The sequence below is a fragment of the Mesoplodon bidens genome (genome assembly GCF_964165515.1).
Source record: "Mesoplodon bidens genome assembly, chromosome: 2".
Lineage (NCBI taxonomy): Eukaryota > Metazoa > Chordata > Mammalia > Artiodactyla > Ziphiidae > Mesoplodon > Mesoplodon bidens.
The window spans coordinates 73,195,227-73,215,421 of NC_138177.1; the positions used below are offsets into that span (position 1 = coordinate 73,195,227).

The 20,195-nt window shown below is 51.3% G+C and overlaps 1 protein-coding gene across 1 annotated transcript; it reads left to right on the forward strand.

Moving 5' to 3' along the window:
• The first annotated feature begins 13,053 nt into the window (after positions 1-13,053).
• On the forward strand, positions 13,054-20,026 carry PKLR (pyruvate kinase L/R). The gene is made up of 11 exons (XM_081225058.1): positions 13,054-13,107; positions 13,733-13,915; positions 16,082-16,173; positions 16,271-16,402; positions 16,552-16,738; positions 17,088-17,358; positions 17,481-17,631; positions 17,938-18,090; positions 18,185-18,351; positions 19,051-19,232; positions 19,859-20,026. The coding sequence occupies exons 1-11, from the start codon at positions 13,101-13,103 to the stop codon at positions 19,963-19,965; spliced, it is 1,632 nt and encodes a 543-aa protein (XP_081081184.1). The 5' UTR covers positions 13,054-13,100; the 3' UTR covers positions 19,966-20,026.
• Positions 20,027-20,195: the final 169 nt, after the last annotated feature.

Consider the following 20,195-nt stretch of genomic DNA (forward strand, 5'->3'; position numbering starts at 1 on the left):
TTAAACATAGAATTATTATATGACCCAGCAATTCCCCTCCTAGGTATATACCCAAGAGAAAACAAACTTGTACACCAATGTTCATTGCAGCATTATTCACAACAGCCAAAAGGTGGAAACAACCCAAGTGTCCATCAACAGATGAATGGATAAACAACATGTGGTATATACATAAAATGAAATATTATTCAGCCTTAAAAAGGAAGGGGGCTTCCCTGGTGGCGCAGTGGTTGAGAGTCTGCCTGCCGATGCAGGGGACACGGGTTTGTGCCCCGGTAGGGGAGGATCCCACATGCCGCGGAGTGGCTAGGCCCGTAAGCCCTGGCCGCTGAGCCTGCGCATCCAGAGCCTGTAGAGGCCACAACAGTGAGAGGCCCGCGTACCAAAAAAAAAAAAAAAAAAAAAAAAAAAAAGGAAGGAAATTCTGACACATGATACCACATGGATGAATCTCAAAGGCACTGTGTTAAGTGAAATACACCAGATACAAAAGAAAAAATACTCTATGATTCCACTTACATGAGGTACCTAGAGCAGAGACAGAGAGTAGAATAGTGGTTGTCGGGAACTGGGGAGAGGGAAGGATAGGAAATTATTGTTTAACGGGTATAGCATTTCATTCTGAGAAGGTTTTAAAAGTTCTACAAATGGGTAGTGGTGATGGTTGCACAACAGTGTGAATACACTTAACACCACTTAGCTGTACACTAAAAAAATGGTTTAAATGTTTTTTTTTGTTTTTTGGGGTTTTTTTGTGATACGCGGGCCTCTCACTGTTGTGGCCTCTCCCATTGAGGAGCACAAGCTCCAGACGCACAGGCTCAGCGGCCATGGCTCACGGGCCCAGCCACTCCGTGGCATGTGGGATCTTCCCGGACCAGGGCACGAACCCATGTCCCCTGCATTGGCAGGTGGACTCTCAACTACTGCGCCACCAGGGAAGCCCTAAGATGGTCATTTTTATGTTAAGTATATTTTACGACAATAAAAAAATTATTACACCTACCTAGAGTAGAACTAGAGAGAGGTCCAGGAAAACATCATTACATAGTAAATTACAACCTGGGTGAGGAGGGTGTGACATTGCTAACATTTGGCAAGGCTGGGTTGCTAGGATGGTCCGCCTCCACCTTTGGACAGGAATTCATAAGGAAAAAATAGGAACCTCAAAGGAAATTAGAGATCAGGTCAATAGAACCTTGGGTGCTAGGAGACTCCTCAAGGAAAGACACAAGGCTGAAAAAAAGGAAAGTCTCACTCCAGTTTCCCCATCCTATACCATGATGCCCCCCACCCCCAAATCATCCCACCCTTCCCCTCTCAGCCCCACGCAGCTGGCCAGGCACACCCATATGATTGTTGCAACTCCACCATGAAATAAGGCCATTAAGGGAAAATTCCCTAGAGCTGTACTTTGTAGCAGGTGGAGCTCCTAGAAGGGACACCCCCACCCCCCACCCAGGAAGAGGATGGATAGAAAGTGGAGACCAATGCCAAGGGGGAGGGGGTTGGGAAGAAGAGTGGGGGTTAGCAGATGTAAACTATTATATATAGAATGCATAAACAACAAGGTCTTAAATATAGCACAGAGAACTAAATTCAGTATCCTATGACGAACCATAATGGAAAAGAATATTTTCAAAAAGAATGTGGACTGGGGCTTCCCTGGTGGCGCAGTGGTTGAGAATCTGCCTGCTAATGCAGGGGATACGGGTTCAAGCCCTGGTCTGGGAAGATCCCACATGCCGCGGAGCAACTGGGCCCGTGAGCCACAACTACTGAGCCTGCGCGTCTGGAGCCTGTGCTCCACAACAAGAGAGGCCGCAAGAGTGAGAGGCCCGCGCACCGTGATGAAGAGTGGCCCCTGCTTGCCACAACTAGAGAAAGCCCTCGCAAAGAAACGAAGACCAAACACAGCCAAAAATAAATAAATAAACAAATGTGGGGTTTAAAAAAGAAAAAAAAAAAGAGAGAGAGAGAATGTGGACTTCCCTGGTGGTGCAGTGGTTGAGAGTCCGCCTGCCGAAGCAGGGGACACGGGTTCGTGCCCCAGTCCGGGAAGATCCCACATGCCTCGGAAAGGCTAGGCCCGTGAGCCATGGCCGCTGAGCCTGCGCGTCCGGAGCCTGTGCTCCGCGACGGGAGAGGCCACAACAGTGAGAGGCCCGCATATGGCAAAAAGAAAAAAAAAAAAAAAAAAGAATCTGCCTGCCAGTGCAGGGGACACTGGTTGGACCCCTGCTCCGGGAAGATCCCACATGTCGTGGAGCAACTAAGCCCATGCGCCACAACTACTGAGCCTGTGCTCCAGAGCCCGCGAGCCACAGCTACTGAGCCCGCGCGCCTAGAGCCCGCGCTCTGCAACGAAAAGCCACTGCAATGAGAAGCCCATGCACCACAACGAAGAGTAGCCCCCACTTGATGCGACTAAAGAAAGCCTGCACACAGCAATAAAGACCCAACACAACCAAAAGTAAATAATAAATAAATTAATTAATTTTTTAAAAAATGTGGAGACCAAAAACAAAACAAAATAAAACAGGGACTTACCTGGCAGTCCAGTGGTTAAGACTCCCCGCTTCCACTGCAGGGGGCGCAGCTTCAATCCCTGACTGGGGACTAAGATCTCACATGCCTCACAGCGTGGCCAAAAACACAAAAACAAACAAAAAGCTAATTAAAAAAAAAACACCAGAAAGTAGAGACCCAGGGTGAGACAGCTCCCAGTGGGCAGCCTGGTTATTTGAGACATGCAAAGCATTCTTCCTTTTTTTTATTCTTTCTACAAACACCCTATTTATGGCATAGCTATTAAGTCAATGGCATTTGAAATCTGCACTTTCACATATATTTTATCTCATTGAACTCTCACCTGTAAGATTTCCCCTTTGGTGTGAGGACCTTGGTCAAAGCTGTCCAGCTCAAGAGTGGCACAGCCACATCCAGAATCTGTTTCGCCTGCCTTTAAGTCTGCACACCTCTACAGAGACACCTCCGAGGCACCTGTGGATCCTTCCCAGAGTCATGTCTTCCTTCCCTCACCACCTACCCGTCAAGACCCTGGGTCACCGCTCTCCTGCTCAGCTCACGCCTTGTGGGGTGGGGAGGGAGGACAATTAACAAAGGGTACAGATAAGGGACAGGCAGAGGAGCAGCAGAAAGCCCAGAGCAATCCAGGAAGGAAGGGATGCTTCCAGGAAGAAGGAGGCGGCTCACTGGGCCCTGTGGAGGCTGAGCAAAGACACTTCGAGAAGGGGCGCGGCCTGCTAGGCAATGGGCCAAAGGAGGAGTGAGAACCCCTGGAGAAAGGCCCATTTAATATCCACCTGGTTTGCTTCTGTGGTCTGATGGGAGTCAGGTATCAGCTGCCAGCTAGCTCACCCCCAGAGAGAAGAGCAATTGAAACAGGCCAGGAAGGGAATCCAATTCAGGCTCCAGCCTTCCTTGTTGTTGCCCAGCTAACATGAAACTCCCTGGGCCGGCGTAAGTGCTACCTGGGTGCAAGTCTTGACTCCACCATGACCAGCTGGGTGAAATTCAACAAGCCACGTGACCTCTCTGAGTGGGCTCCAAATTGCAAATGGAACATACCAGTGTGATTTAAATGACCTGTGTTTTTAATGGATCAAAGGATAAATGTGTGCCCCCTACCTAATTAGCTCGTAGAGCAGGGTTGAGAAGCAAGAGTGGAAACTAAGGAAAAGGTCTGTATAAGTATTCAAGTCCGTTCAAATCCAAGGAATTTTTTTTTTTTTTTTTTGGCTGCATTGGGTCTTTGTTGCTGCGTGTGGGCTTTCTCTAGTTGTGGTGAGCAGGGGCTACTGTTCGTTGTGGTGCGCAGGCTTCTCACTGTGGTGGCTTCTATTGTTGCGGAGCACGGGCTCTAGGGGTGCAGGCTTCAGTTGTTGTGGCACGTGGGCTCAGTAGTTGTGGCTCGCGGGCTCTAGAGCTCAGGCTCAGTAGTTTTGGCACATGGGCTTAGTTGCTCCACAGCATGTGGGATCTTCCCAGACCAGGGCTCGAACCCGTGTCCCCTGCATCGGCAGGCAGATTCTTAACCACCGCGCCACCAGGGAAGTCCCAATCCAATGAATTATTGATCCACTCTCATTGCAAACCCCAAGTTCAGGAAATGGGGGATGAGACCTGGGGTTGAAGGAGAGAAGATTGATAGAGGGGGAGGCCATGTCTCCCAGAACTAAAGCCTCTCATGTCCCCATTCCAGTCTGGGACTTCCCAGAAGTGACCTTCCTAACAGAACTCAGGGGAACTCAGGGACAGTGTGATCTCAGTCTAGCTAGGTGGCTAGGACAAAAGCCCTTGGGCTCTCCTAGTCCCAGCCTAACCTCCACTGGGAAACACTTAACAGGGCAAAGGCCAAGGTCTCCTAAACACACTAGGACCCTGGGAAGAGAGAAGGTGTCAGAGCCACCCCTCCCCCAGTCACCAGGAAGCCTCAAGTACTCACAGAAAGAACACAGCTTTGCAGTCAGCCAGCCCTGGGTTCAAACCCTGCTTTCAGTCCTTGTTGGTTGTATGATTTGGAATTAATTACCTAAACTCCGTGAATGTCATTTTTCTCCTCCTTCAAATGGAGATAATATGTATCTCACAGGTTTGTGGCAGGTCCTCTTCCTCACGTGGTTGACAGCAGATGCTCCAGCTTTCAGCTGCATCCCAGACCATTAGGGCAGTGTCCGGTTTAGCTATTGTAGTTTGTGGTCTCTGTTTTGTTTTGTTTTTGTTTATTTATTTACTTAGTTGCACTGTGTCTTAGTTGCAGCTCGGCAGCTCCTTAGTTGAGGCACATGGGCTCCTTTAGTGTGGCGTTCAAACTCAGTTGCCGCATGCATGTGGGATCTAGTCCCCTGACCAAGGATTGAACCTGGGCCCCCTGCATTGGGAGCACAGAGTCTTAACCACTGCGCCACCAGGGAAGTCCCCTAGTTTGTGGTCTCTTGTTACAAAAGTCAACCTGAGTCCTCTAGGAGACTTTCCCTCAATGGGTTAGGTATCCCTCTCTGTCTTCTTGTGGCCCCAGAGCTTACCCCAACCATAACTGATCACTAAATACAGTCAGAGCCTGAATTCTTGTCTGTCTTCTCCACTGCTTGGAACTTCTCCAGGACAGGGACACATCTTTGTCGTTGTCTCTCAGAGCATAACACAGGGTCTGCCCCAACAATAAATTTGCATGGAATTAATTTTGATGTTTTTTATAACATACATCAAAAAGTAGAGAAATATTCTAATAAGCCTCCATGCAATTGTCACCCAGATTTCACAATTGCCAACATTTTGTCCATCTGATTTTATCCAACTGCCTCCCTTTTCTTCCCCTGTACCAACCACTACACCTTTCTTTGCTGCAATATTTTAAATCAAACCCCCAACATCAATATTATTGTACCCATAAACACTTCAAGATGTATCTCTAATACATAAGGAATTTTTAACACAACAAACAAAATTAATGGCAATTCTTTAATGTAACCTAAGGCCCAATGTTCAGATTTCCTGTTCAGTCCATGTTCCATGTTCAGATTTCCTGGACTGTCTCAAAAACATCTTTTGCCATTGCTTTGTTCAAATCAGAATCCACATCAGGTCTACACATTGCATTTGGTTGGTATGTGTCTTAAGTCATTTTTCAATAAACACTTCCTCCTTCCCCCCTTTTTCATGCTATTTAATTGTTGATGAAACTGGGTCATTTGTTGGAAGAATTGCCTATATTCTGGATTGGGCTGATTGCATCCTCAAGTCTTTGTTTTAACTCTTTCCTCTACTTCCCTGTAAACTAGTAGTTAGGTTGGAGGATTCATTAGAATCCGAATTCTTCTGAGGCATGTACTCACTCCTGTTGCATTCTCTCAGGAGACACACAGGCCTGGTTACCCCACTTTTAGTGGCCAAACCTAATGGTTTTAGGAGCTCTTGATGTGCGTTTTAAATTTAGCTGAATGGAAGAAGGAGACAAGAAAGCCCACCTAACGATGACAGAGAGGAGGTGAAATCTAGGTGGTTGAATAGGAATTCTGTTTAGCAGAGAAAATAGGCAACGTGTAGGGAACTGTGTGTGCAAAGGCAAGGCACTGAGAGAGAGAGAGTGTAAGGATGCTGGAGTGGGCTGAGGCGTGGCGAAGGGGAGGCGATGTGGCTAGAAATGATCTGGGTCCAGAAAGTAAAGGGTTTTCACATGCCCTGATGAGTCGGTAATGTCCTTGAACACAGCAGGCTGATCAGACTGATTTTTAGACAGACAACTCTGGCTGCACTGGTGGGGACCTACCAGCGATGGAGACCCCAGGCAGGAAAAGTCTGGGCAATAGATGAGCGGAGGCAGCCCACCGTCCCTGGCAGTGAGGATGGAGAGAGGGTGTATTTGGAAAATGTTTGGAATTGACAGGTTTTGTTGGCTGATGTTAGATGTGGCTGGTGAGAGTCTCCTAGTTTCACTGAGATGCAGAGAGAGAGTTGAGGAAGCGGTGCAGGATGGGGTGTGGGTAAGGAATAGAAAAGAAGTTGACTCGGCTGTAGTAGAAGGTGTGGGGGTGCAGGGGGGCTGACCGGTAGGGTGTGGTCCCACCACAGTGGTGAGAGGGGGCCTGTTGGATATGAGGGTCTGCAGCCCAGGAGCGAGGCTGGGGTGGGCTGGGCCCTGTTGAGTCACACAGAGAGCTGGGCCCCCTCATTCGCCACTCACAGTTATTGAGCACCTACTTGGCACTAGAAGTGTAGCAGTGGACAAAACAGACAAAATCCCTGTCCTCCTGAAACTGATCCTCTAGGTGAGGTGGGAGCACTTTTTACAAGTGAAATGTATAAAAGTCTAGCCGGGACGGAGAGCAAAGCAGGGAAGGGAAGATTGCAGTGTTAAACGGAGTGATCAGAGAAGGCCTCACTGGTAAGGTGATACATGGAAAGAAATCAGAAGGAACTAATAAGCAAGGTATTGCTTCCTTACTTAGAGGAAGGGCATTCTCTACAGATAGAGGGGGACCTGCAAATGCAGCGGCCCTCTCTGAGGCAGGAGTTGACCTTCCTCGTTTGAGAAACAGCAAGGAGGTCAGTATGACTGGATTAAAGGGACAAGAGGAGGAGGATTGAGAGGTAGCAGGGTCTTGTAACGACCTTGGCTTTTACTACGACTGTGCTGGGGCACATTAGTGGGTGTTGAGCAGCGTGTTCTGTTCTCACCCCCTACCTCCTCCTCCCCAAACCTCAGTGTATGACTCTTCCACTCACCCCTCCTTTCCCCAGAGTGGAGCCCTCTGCCCTGCCCCACATGCAACATGGGAGCTGGGCCAAATGGGACAGGCCTTCACAAAAAGCTCCAGGAGGAGGCAAAGACCTGGGCCCATACACCCATGTTCTCATAGCAGCATTGTTCACAAGAGTCAAAAGGCAGCAACAACCCAAGTGTCCATCAACAGAGGAATAGATAAACACCGTGTGGCATATACAGATGATGGAATATTATTCAGCCTTGAAAACGAAGGAAATTCTGACACATGAAACCACATGGATGAATCTTGAAGGCATTGTGCTAAGTAAAATAAGCCAGGCACAAAAGAAAAAATACTGTATGATTCCACTTACATGAGGTACCTAGAGTAGTCAAATTCACAGAGACAGAAAATAGAATAGACGTTGCCAGGAACTGGGGAGAGGGAAGAATGGGGAGTTACTGTTTAATTGGTATAGTGTTTCTGTTTGAGTGGATGAAAAAGTTTTGGGAATAAACAGTAGTGGTTACCCAACATTGTGAATGTACTTAAGGCCACTGAATTGTACACCTAAAAATGGTTAAAAAGGTAAATTTTATCTTATGTATATTTTACCACAGTTTTTTTCAAAAGAAAAAGGAGATATGGGCCTAGACAGGCCTCTGCCTCCATCTCTTCTCTGGCTAGTATCCTCCCACGCAAACGAGGGGTTCCATGGATGGACTTCAGGGAGTTTATTACAAAAGTTGTGAGCAAAATTGAGGCCTCTCTTCAGATGCAAGGCGTTCAAGATCTCCTTTAAGCAGGGGAAAAAAAAAGTTCAGAATAGTATGGATGGTACCATGCTGCCACGTGAATAAAAAAGGGAACAATTATATATTGTTTGTACCTGCATTATCTATTTCTTGGAGAATACATAGAAAATTCATAAATCTGGTAACGTGCAGGGGGGAACTGAGTGGCTGGGCAGGGGAATGAAGTTGGGAAGGAAGAAACTCTTGACCTATACCTTGTACCTCTGAATTTTGTAGATTGTGCAAATATCTATTCAAATAAATGTAAATACATTTTGGACAAATTCTATGGCACTTTTGGAAATACAAAGGCAGGGCCCCACCCCCGATATTCTGATGACTTCAGTGGGAGAGGAGTCACCATATTTGCGGGAGAACAAGAGCAATAATTCCGAGCTCTCTGTTCGGGCCGTGCTCACACACGTCCACGTACATTATCGCGCGGAGCGCTCCGGAAGGTTCATTATCTCGGTTTGCAGATGACGAAACCGACCCTCAGAGCGTCTCTCCGCCTTACCCTGGCTCACGGTTGGGGGCGGGGGCGCGGGCCCGGGGCCTCCTCGCCCCAGAGGCCCCGCCCTCGCCCTTGTGCCAGCTGGCGGCTCTCGGGCGCCCCTCGCAGGCCTCCGGCGGCCTTTTCCCGGATAAGGAGGGCGGGTGTTCTCTGGTTTGCAGAATAAAGCCACCTTAGGCTGGGGACAAAGCCTGGACTTTGTGTGCATGTGTGAGAGCTCAAGTGTGCATAAATGGGTGTGTGTGAGTGTGTGTCTCTGTAAGGAAAAGTGTGTGAGGTTCCTGTGTGTCTGTGTCTGTGTGAGTCTGTTGTATGAGTGTGTGCTGGTGGTGTGAGTGTAGACTCTGTGTGTGTTAGGGTTGGGTGGGGTGTGCGTCGGTGGAATGCGGGTGTTTGTATGTGTGCACATGTGTGCGCATACACGCGTGTGCATGTGTCCCGGCATTGGTCAGTCTCTGTCCTTGACCCTGTACAGCTCTGGTATCACCTCCGTGAAGCCACCCTGACCTCCCTCACCAGCATCGCTCAGTCTCTCCTGGTGCTCTCTGTGTCCGGTGTACAACTCCATCACGCCACCTGACACACTTTATTAAACCTTACTGTTAGCATTCCTGCCCCTCCCCAGTCTGGACAGGGAGCCTGAGTCTGCATGGGACACGGCACATGGTAGGGGCCCCATCCATGCTTGTGTGTGTGTCTGATGTCACATGCTTGTGTCTGAAGGTGTCAGGGTGCGTGTGTTTGCGGGGATGGGGAGGGGTCGTATCTGACAAAGCTGAGTATACCCATTCTGTTTGGATCCTAAAGGGTTATAGTCCTTCTGCCAGATTTCTCACCCACAGGCCTTCTGCTCAGGGCTGCCTGACCCTGTAACAGAGTGCAGGCCATCTCTCACGTGGTTACTTGTGGACCCAGGGTCAGCCAGACTGTTGTTCCTCTGCGGCCTGATTTTAGGTTGAAGCCGCTGTCCCTCAGCTGGATAGGCCAGGGGCTGCTTTGGGGCACCAGTGCCGCCTCCTATTGGCTGCTTGGGACTTGGATCTCTCAGAATTTTCTTTCAACTGGTCCTAGAGTCAGTTCGAAATTGTCAGGCCAACCTTAAATGTCCCTCTCCAGTCCCCAAGCACAATGCCTGAGTCTCCAGCCCCTGAAGTCTATTATGTTCACTCTGGTAACAACTTTTGTCCATCTTTATTTGTTCTGTCTTCTATACATAAAGCCTAGGACCCCAAGCTCCTTCCCCCTCGGGAAGTCCTTCCTACTATCTATTTTCTTTCTTTTCCAACCAGGGTCTGAGGCTTCTCCCCTTTTCTTCCACTGAAACAGTCCTGAGAGGGAAGGAATGGAGCTTAGTGGTTACAACTCAGACTCTAGAACCACACTGTCTGGGCCTGAATCCCAGCTCCACCGCTGCCAAGATTTTTAGCTCCAGACAAGTGTATCAGATCAAAGTCTTTCTCTAATTTGAGGAGTGTTTCATAAGAGGATTATGTGCAAAGGTATGGGCAGGGTGTTGGTAAGCCACAAGGGATAGTGCATTACCCCAGAGGTAGTAGCAGTGGCTTAGTTACCACCCTCAGGGGCCCAGGAGATGGAGGGAGCATGTTTCCTAGAATCTGCAGAGAGAGGGCCCCCCGGCAGGCCCCACAGCAACCTCACCGAGGGGAGGGGCAGGTAAACGCCCAGCCTTACTCTCCTCCATCTCATCTCCTACTCGTGCCACTCTCCACAGCCAAGCCCTACAGAAGCCATGGGGCAAGGCCTTCAGCCTCCTGGCCACAGAGCAGAGTGGAAAGGGTAGAGAAAGGATCTGGAGTGGCAACAGAAGATGCTCAATGCTCCCTGCTAGCCTCTGTTCCCTCATCTGTAAAACAGGCTATTAGGGGACTTCCCTGGCAGTCCAGTGGTTAGGACTCTGCGCTCTCACTGCTGAGGGCCCGGGATTCAGTCCCTGGTCGGGGAACTAAGATCCCACAAGCTGCGCAGTGTGGCCCCCCCAAATTTTTTAATTAAAAAAAAAAACATGAAACAGGCTATTAGTCCAACCTTCCTTCTAGATCGTCATGATGATAAAAGGAGAGGATGTGTATGAGGCCTTGAATGCTGTTCCAGCATATGCTGAGTGCTCAGTGAACATATCCAACTGTCTGCATGTTGATTTTAATGATGAACTGACACGTCAAACGTAAACCTGTCTAAAACAGGAACCTTGAATGTTTTCCCCTGCCAACCTCTTTCTTCCCTAGTCTTAGTGAGTGGCACGACTATCTGCGCAACTGCTCAGGCCAGACACCGCAGTGCCATCCTTTAGGGATGAAAGCCTCCCTCTCCCTCTCCCCACATCTCTCCATCATTCCATCCTGTCTGCTTTTCTCCAAAATACATCTCAAATCTGTCTCCCTCTCTCCATTTCTACTGCCACTATGCTAGTCCTCCCACCTAGATTACTCCTAAAAGCCCTCACTGGTCTCGCTACACCTACTGTCTGGTCTCCCCCACCCAGCTAAAGGGCTCTAAAGCATCACTTGGGTGTCAATTCCCTGGGTGAGCCCACTGCCCTCCAAGGCCCTGCTTCAGTCCCCAGTTTCACCAGGGACCACACCCCTCTACCCAGGCTCAAGGCCTCACTGCAGCTTGCCCTCTCTTTAGCACCAGGCTTTTTCCTTCCTTGGAGCCTTGGCATATATTATTTCCAACCCCTCAGAAAACTCTTTGCTCCAAATTGTCCCCACTGGCTCCTTCTCCTCCTTCAAATCTCAGCTGAAATATGATCACTTCAAAGAGGCCTTCCCCAACCCCCTCATCTAAAATACATGCCCCGGGATTTCCCTGGTGGTGCAGTGGTTAAGAATCTGCCTGCCAATGCAGGGGACACGGGTTCGAGCCCTGGTCCGGGAAGATCCCACATGCCGCGGAGCAACTAAGCCCATGGCGCACAACTACTAAGCCTGCACTCTAGGACCCGTGAGCCACAACTACTGAAGCCCGCGCGCCTAGAGCCTGTGCTCTGCAACAAAGAGAAGCCACCGCAATGAGAAGCCCACGCACCGCAACGAAGAGTAGCCCCCGCTCACTGCAACTAGAGAAAGCCCGCGCACAGCAACGAAGACCCAGTACAGCCAAAAATAAATAAATAAAATAGAATACATCCCCCTGTCTGGACTTCCCTGGTGGTCCAGTGGTTAAGACTCTGAGCTCCTAATGCAGGGGGCCCGGGTTTGATCCCTGGTCAGGGAACTAGATCCCCCATGCTGCAACAAAGGTCCCTCACCTTGCAACAAAGATCCTGCGTGCGCCAACTAAGACCCTGTGCAGACAAATAAATAAATATTTAAAAAAAGTACATCCCCCCCCCCTTCTCCTCACTTGCTTCTTTGTCCCAGCACCCTGATTCATTCCTTCATAGAACTTACAAAGCAAGGTAGTTATATATTTATTTGTTTGACACTTGTTTATAGCCTGTCTCCCCACCAAACTATAAATTCCACAGAAGGGTACAGGCTCTGTATGTTTCGCTCACCACTGTATCTTCGGGACCTGGCACAGAGTAGGTGCTCAGTAAATATTGCAGGTGGTCGATGAGCAAATGGTAGCCAACGTGACAATGACAGTGGTGCTAACAGAGCCCTTCCAGAGAATCCCACTACATAATCAAAATGCTCCCTATCCCCATTCTTCAGCCTCCCGTCCCTACCCTAGATCCCCTGCTTCCTAGATTCATCTAGGACTAACTTCAGTAAAGTACAAAAAAAGGGACCATATCACTGGCAAAAAAAAAAAAAAAAAAAATCTCTCTTCAGGTTGATGTTCGGACAGTGTGAATGGATTGAAAATTTATCAGGAAAAATGGATGAGGGGGGGGGGATGCCAGAATACAGGGGCAGAGAGCCAGCAGGTCTGGGGGAGGGACTCTGTGTGGGGACAGGGGTGGCCTATTGGGTGTGCCCCTTTTCTTTTCTCTGGCGCCCTTCGATAAGACCAGCAGTTTTGATATCCTCTCCCCCTCTCTCTCCACAGTCCGGGCAGCCCCACCTCCACATTTTGGAAGCATGTCAGTGCAAGACAACATGCGACCCATGTGGCTTTGGTCATGGATCTCTAAGTCCCAAAGGGATTTAGCAAAGTCCATCCTGACTGGGGCTCCAGGAGGTAAGAAGGGGCCACAGATGCCATTGAAGAGAAGGGGGAAATGAGGGTAGAAATCAGGAGTGGGGTGGGGATGTACAAATGATCCATATCTGCTGCTGGCTATGAGGTATTTGGGGAGGATCTGTGTTCATCAGAGTCTCCCCTGTGTTAATTTATGGACCCTGGTCTGGGCTTCTTCTCCCAGCCCCAGTAGGCAGGGCAGAGGGGAGCTCGCAGCATGGGAGCCACGGGGTATTCTCATGGTTCCTGGACTCTGGCCCCTGGTGCACAGGGCTTCCAGTGACAAGGGAGACACTGGTGACACTTTAACCAGAACTGGATGCAGAACTGATCCCCAGCCCAGCTGGGCCTCATGCCTCTGACAGCTTGACAGTGTGGATCAGACCCCCAGAGATAGACAGGCGTGCAAGTGGCATGGAGGGTGCGGCCGGCAGTGGGGCTCCTCTTCGTCTGGGCTGGGCTGGGTCAAGCTACTGGGACCTCAGGACCTGGAGTAGCACTGAAGGGGCTGAGGAAACTCAGAGGGGGGTGGTGGGAGGCCAGCCACTTGCCCGGGGTTGGAAGGAAGAATACAGGGACCTTAGGAGAGGGAACTGGGTGATTCTCGGCCTGGAAATGAGGGGCCACTGTGAACTAGATATCAAGGGGTTGCTGAGGCTGAGAGAAGTCAGCAGCTAAAGGGCAAGAAGTCGGGGGTTGTGAGGGATCAGATAGCTGGGTGATCAAGAACTTGAGCCTGGAGTTAGTCAGACCTGGATGGGAATCCCATCTCTGTTAGTTAGAACTGTACGACCTTGGGCAATTTATTTAAACTTTCTCAGCCTCTGTTTCCTTACCTATAAAATGGGGATAATTACAGAGCATTTAACAGTACCTGCTTCCTAGCACCCTTGAGACTAAACAAGATAATGTATGCATAATGCCCAGCTCATAAGAAGACTCAACTCAACAAAAACTGGAGGACCAAGGGAAGGAATAGAGACTGTGCTGAGATGAAAGGATGGGGAGAAGAAGCAGATGCTCACGCAGCCCCCCTTCTACTGCAGGACCAGCGGGGTACCTGCGGCGGGCTAGTGTGGCCCAGCTGACCCAGGAGCTAGGCACTTCCTTCTTCCAGCAGCAGCAGCTGCCAGCTGCTATGGCAGACACCTTCCTGGAACACCTCTGCTTGCTGGACATCGACTCCGAGCCTGTGGCCGCTCGCAGTACCAGCATCATTGCCACCATTGGTAAGCGCCCTCTATCTGCTCCTGCAGCATCACAGGGCCTCTTGGGTGTTTCTCAAGGTGCTTCCTCATCTTTTGTGTCCTTTGAGACTTCTCCCTGTTTGACTGAGGTCATTCATTCGACAAATATTTGTTGAGCTCTTGGTAGACAAGCTTCTGGGTCCTGGGAGTAGATCAGTGAAACAAAATAAACAGACAAAGATCCCTACCCTTGGGGAGCTGACAATCTAGCTGGGTGGGACAATAATTAATAAACATAATAAATTATTTTTAAAAATAAGGGGATTCTTTAGTATGATAAGTACTATGGAAAACAAAAAAAAGAAAAGAAAAATCAAGGATGGTAAGGGGCGTGAGGATGCAAGGGCAGGATGCAGTCCTAATAGAGAGTCAGGGTAGCCATTGTTGAGAAAGTTAGACCTGAGCAAAGACTTGAGGGAGATGAGAAAATGAGCCATGCAGACGTCCGGGGGAAGAGATTTCTAGGCAAAGGGAACAGTCAACGCCAAGGCCCTAAGTCAAGGAGGATGGAAACCATCAAGGGGAAGAGTAGCAGAAATGAAGAAGCTGGGGGAAGGGGAACATCATGTAGGGCTTTGCAGACCATTTTCAGAATCTGAGTTGAGTTTTCCTCCAAGTATGATGGGAAACTACTGCAGAGTTTTGAGCAGGGGAATGACATGCTCTTACTTATGTCTTAACAGAACCACCCTGGCTGCAATATTTGAAAATAGATTGGGGGTGGGGGCGAGGGCAGAAGCTGCTGCTACAGTATTTCTGGTTTAGAACAGGTGGTGGCAGTGGAGCTGGTGAGAAGTGATCAGATTCTGAATGTATTTTGAAGGTAGAGCCAACAGAATATGATGGATTGGATATGGGGTGGGGGTGAGGGTGAAAAGGAGTCAAAGATTACTCCCAGGTTTTTGACGTGAGGGACTAGACAAATGCATTATCAACTGAGCAGGAAAGGCTGTGGTGGAAAGGTTTAGGGGGGAGGAGATCAGTTCAGTTTGAGGCATGTTGAGTTTGAGAAGCATATTAGACATGCAAGTGTGGTACAGAGTAGGCAATCAGATACACAACTCTGGGTTTGGGAAAGGGGTCTGAACTGGAGACATAAATTTGGGAGCTGTCGGCATATTGATGGTATTTAAAGCCATGAGACTAGTTGAGACCACCAAGGGAGTGAAGGTAAAAGGAGCATCTAATGTTAAGGGGGTTAAAGAGCAAGAGAGGCTGAGAAGGAGCAGCCAGTGAGGTAGGAATAAACCAAGAGAGGGTGGTGTCCTGGAGGCCAAGAGAAGAAGGGACATCAAGGGTGTGTGTCAAATGCTGCTGATGGACCAGCTAAGGTGAGGACTGAGAACTGACCATTAGATTTAGCAACAACACAGAGGTTTTCGGTGACCTTGACAAGAACAGATGTAGTGGAGAGTGGGTACGAGGAGAATAGGGGGAGGGGAATTGGAGGCAGCAAGTACAGAGATAACTCTTGCAGTGAATTTTGCTGTGAAGGCAAGCAAACGAATAGGGCTGTAGCTAGAGGGGGAACTGGGATTAGGAGATTTTTCTTTTTTTGGATGAAAAATAACAGCAGGTTTACATGTTGATGGGAATGACCTAACAAAAAAGGAAAACACTGATGACACAGAGGACTGGGGAATGGCTGAATCTGTTTTTGAGCAGGTGAGGAGACCCAGTGCACAAGTGGAAGAACTGGCTTTAGGGGGGGACTGGAGAGGTTGGTCAACTGGGTCTCAGTTACACAGCCGTCCTATCAGCAGAGCAGGGATGGGATAGAACTCGACTCTCCCCAGTCCGATATGAGGCCTCTCAGCTCTAAAGCCTGGTACCCCAAATGCCCTCACCTGGCACCCACCCCCTTCTCCTACGCTGGGGTTACCCCCACACCGCAACACTTAACATCACGGCCAACACAGTTACCTCAGGCCTGGCTGAGCCCACCTTTCTAGGGCCTCACAGTGCAAGGAGGCTTGTGTTAGCTGGAGAGGGGAACGGAGTTTCTGACCTGCGAGTAGGGGTGGCGTCAGGGAACAAAGGTCAGGTAACAGTACTTCTGTGGCCTGGGGCAGCTCTGAGGGTGGTGATGGGTTCACCTGTCTCTCAGGTTTGGGGAGAGAGTTGTCTGAGTGGGATCTCTGGTTCCAGGGCCGGCATCTCGCTCCGTGGAGCGCCTCAAGGAGATGATCAGGGCCGGGATGAACATTGCGAGACTCAACTTCTCCCACGGCTCCCATGAGGTTCAGGGCGGGGCCGCGGGGAGGCGGGCGGGGCTAGAGGATGCCCCAGGGTCCCGGCCACCTTCCCCTGAAATCCTCCCTCTGTTCCCATCCCCAGTACCATGCTGAATCCATCGCCAACGTCCGGGAGGCGGTGGAGAGCTTTGCAACTTCCCCGCTCAGCTACCGACCCGTGGCCATCGCTCTGGACACCAAGGGACCGGAGATACGCACTGGGATCCTGCAGGGGGTGAGAGACGACCTGCGACCCGCCCAGTCTTGGGGACCGGGAAGGGGGCGGTGCGGCGCGGAGGCAGTTGCCCGTAGGGCGGAGCATGGGGAGTGGCCGGCCCCCACCGAGGCAGGCAGAACTCAGTCCTCCTCTGGCGCCGCCCCTAGGGCCCTGCGTCGGAAGTGGAGCTAGTGAAGGGCTCCCACGTGCTGGTGACTGTGGACCCGGCGTTCCGGACGCGGGGGGACGCGAACACCGTGTGGGTGGACTACGCCAATATTGTCCAGGTCGTGCCGGTGGGGGGCCGCATCTACATTGACGACGGGCTCATCTCCCTAGAGGTCACGAAAATCGGTGCGGATGCGCCTCCCGCCCTGGCCCTACGCAATGCGCGCACTCTCTTCCTTTTGGCTCCCACATTCGCCCTTCACACCCACCACACCTTCCTCTGGCCACCCGTCCTGCGAGCCCCCGGCATCCAGACTCCTGGGCTCACCCTGGGTTGGGGCTGGACTGGCGGGTTAGTAGTTTCTTCCACAGAAGTCCGTCCTGTGCCTATTCGGTGCAGAGCCCAGGCCGAGGACCAAGAAACGAAGAGGACATGGTTCGGCTCTCTTGGGGGGTCCAATCCTCGTGTTCCCGCTGCCGTAACTAAGCCCCCGGCCTCACCCCTGACCTTAGCTGACTCTTTCCATGCCCGTAGGTCCAGAGGGGCTGGAGACCCAAGTGGAGAACGGCGGTGTCCTGGGCAGCCGGAAGGGCGTGAACTTGCCGGGGACCCAGGTGGACCTGCCCGGGCTGTCCGAGCAAGATGTCCAGGACCTGCGCTTCGGGGTGGAGCATGGCGTGGACATCGTCTTTGCCTCCTTTGTGCGGAGAGCCAGCGACGTTACTGCCGTCCGGGCTGCTCTGGGGCCGGAAGGACAGGGCATCAAGATCATTAGCAAAATCGAGAACCACGAAGGCGTGAAGAAGTGAGCCTTGGTCTTTGTTCCCATCACGCCCTACCCATCCCCATCGCCCCTCCCCTTCTCCTGCCTGCCTCTCCCTGGCATCTCCTGGCTCTTCCCCAGCCCTGACTCCCCCAACCGCCCAGGTTTGATGAAATCCTGGAGGTGAGCGACGGCATTATGGTGGCACGGGGTGACCTGGGCATTGAGATCCCAGCCGAGAAGGTTTTCCTGGCTCAGAAGATGATGATTGGCCGTTGCAACTTGGCGGGAAAGCCCGTTGTCTGTGCTACACAGGTCTGGAATGAGCCCTGGGGGCAGGGCCCTCTGTGGGTCTGGGGACACCTGAAGGTGAATACCCACACCTTAGGTCTCTGGCACGTTTTGCTGTCCAGTGTTTGACCCTCAAACAACGAAGCTAGGAAGAGATACTGTGACCCCCATTTTCAGATGAGGAAACTGAATAGCCAGGGTCACATAGTCTGTGAGTGTGACCCTGGCTTTAGGGGCCCTGAGAGAGTGTGGGACTCCGAGAAGTAGTTCAGGGCAGGGTCCCCAGTCAGAGTATGACTCCTACAGCTCTGACATCCAGATGTCCCCCAGATGCTGGAGAGCATGATCACTAAGCCCCGGCCAACCCGGGCAGAGACGAGTGATGTGGCCAACGCTGTGCTGGATGGGGCAGACTGCATCATGCTGTCGGGGGAGACTGCCAAAGGCAACTTTCCTGTGGAGGCTGTAAAGATGCAGCATGCGGTAGGAGCTCAGAATGCAAGGCAAACGGGCTGGAAAACCACATCCCTTCCAGGTCTGAATAGCCTTGCCCAGCCTGACCCCCTGGTGCCCACAGATTGCCCGGGAGGCAGAGGCTGCCGTGTACCACCGGCAGCTCTTTGAGGAGCTGCGCCGGGCGGCACCACTGAGCCGGGATCCCACCGAGGTCACCGCTATTGGCGCCGTGGAGGCTGCCTTCAAGTGCTGTGGTGCTGCCATCATCGTGCTGACCACAACTGGCCGGTGAGGGGGACACCGGGAACGCCAAGACAGGGCTTTGGGCCAAGGGCAGGCTGGGATGGGCCCCAGGCTTGGGTTTTGTCTCATCATCAGAGGAGAGGCAGCTATGGGAGCTGGAGGCCTAGAGAGGCAGATCTTGAAGCACACCAGGAATTGTACCTGTGAACCCCAGGGGGTTGGAAGGGTAAGGTGACATCACTGGATGCATTGGCTTGCAGGCCATTTAGGCTCCTAGGGCTCAGAGGCAGGTCCTCTGCGTTTAGCCCACAAAGCCTTACAATGCTGGGGTGTTGCAGAAGGGCCCAGAAGGTCTGAATTCAAGTCTTTGCCCTGAAACTTAGCTGTGATACCTTGGGTAAGTCACCCAGGCTCTGTAAGCCTCCTCCATTTGTTCATGGGGTTGTGAGGATTAACAAGAGACATTTGTAAGTTAAGTACTATATAAAGGTGCATTCCCAGAAAGGTTTTCTGTTTTTCAAAGCAGTTTCTCCTTATCTCATTTGATATTTTTAAAAAATCATCTCGTATCTTCCTTGTGTGGTAAGAAAGGTGGGTATTCTTATACCCACTTTACGGGTGAGAAAACTAAGGCCCAGAAAAATATGATGACTTACCTAGGGTCACACAGCTTATTGCTGTCACCTGGAACCAGAACCCAACACTCTTTCACTCTTCTGGGCTGACCTTGTCTGCCTCCTTCAGCTCAGCCCAGCTTCTGTCGCGGTACCGACCTCGGGCAGCAGTCATTGCTGTCACCCGCTCTGCCCAGGCTGCCCGCCAGGCCCACCTATGCCGAGGAGTCTTCCCTGTGCTCTACCGTGAACCTCCAGAGGCCATCTGGGCAGACGATGTGGATCGCCGAGTCCAATTTGGCATTGAAAGTGGTGAGCCACCTAAACTCCTTCCCCATCCACCCCTGGATTTGTATCATCAGTCCTCCAACCCCACGCCCCACACCCACCCAAAAGGGCCTTGCCTCTCTCCTCTGGTCCCAGATTTTCTCTGTGAGATTCACTAAGACTGAGATATTTGGGCTTCCAGGGGTGGGGGGAACGTGCTGAGAGAGGAGGGCAGAGGGAGAGGTCAGGGGTCAGGGCCGTCCCTAAGAAGTCGGAGCAGCTGCTGCCTGCACCAGGTGGCTAGAGCCAGGCCTGACCCAAGGAGCAAGAGGTGAAAAGAGAAAGGGGAACCCAGTCCCCTGCAGCTGCAACTAAAGTCTAATTGACAATTGGCTATGCTCATACCCCACTTCTTCCTATCAGCATAGCAACACAGGTAGACTTGCTACTTAGCAACATGCCACCCCACGGGCATACGTGCAGCTCTGATATACTACAGTGGTCACATTCCTGCGGTGCCACCTGTGGGACACACGGTACAGTTTGCCTCAGGCCCCTCCTTCCCTACCGAGTGGGCTTGAAGAGGCGAAGGATGGTAGCTCGTTCTCATTACAGGGCTGGCCTGGGCTCCTCAATGGCTGATTAGCATCTTCTCCCCTTCCTCTTCCCAGGAAAGCTCCGTGGCTTCCTCCGTTTTGGGGACCTGGTGATTGTGGTGACCGGCTGGCGACCGGGCTCCGGCTATACCAACATTATGCGGGTGCTGAGCGTAACCTGAGGTGCCCCTCCTCCTCTGACCGAGCCAGCCCTGGACCCATCCCTCCTTTCTGCTCCCTCCTACCGCCCCACCTCTAAGTCTTCTCTACTCCCAATCCTCCCTACCCTAGGCCACATCTGCCATCCAGGGTGCCCCCTCCCCCTCTCCATTTCGCACAGGCCTTGAACGTCTGTATCCAATTAAGCCCTGGCCATCCAACAGCACCAATGGTACATTCCCTGCGTCTGATA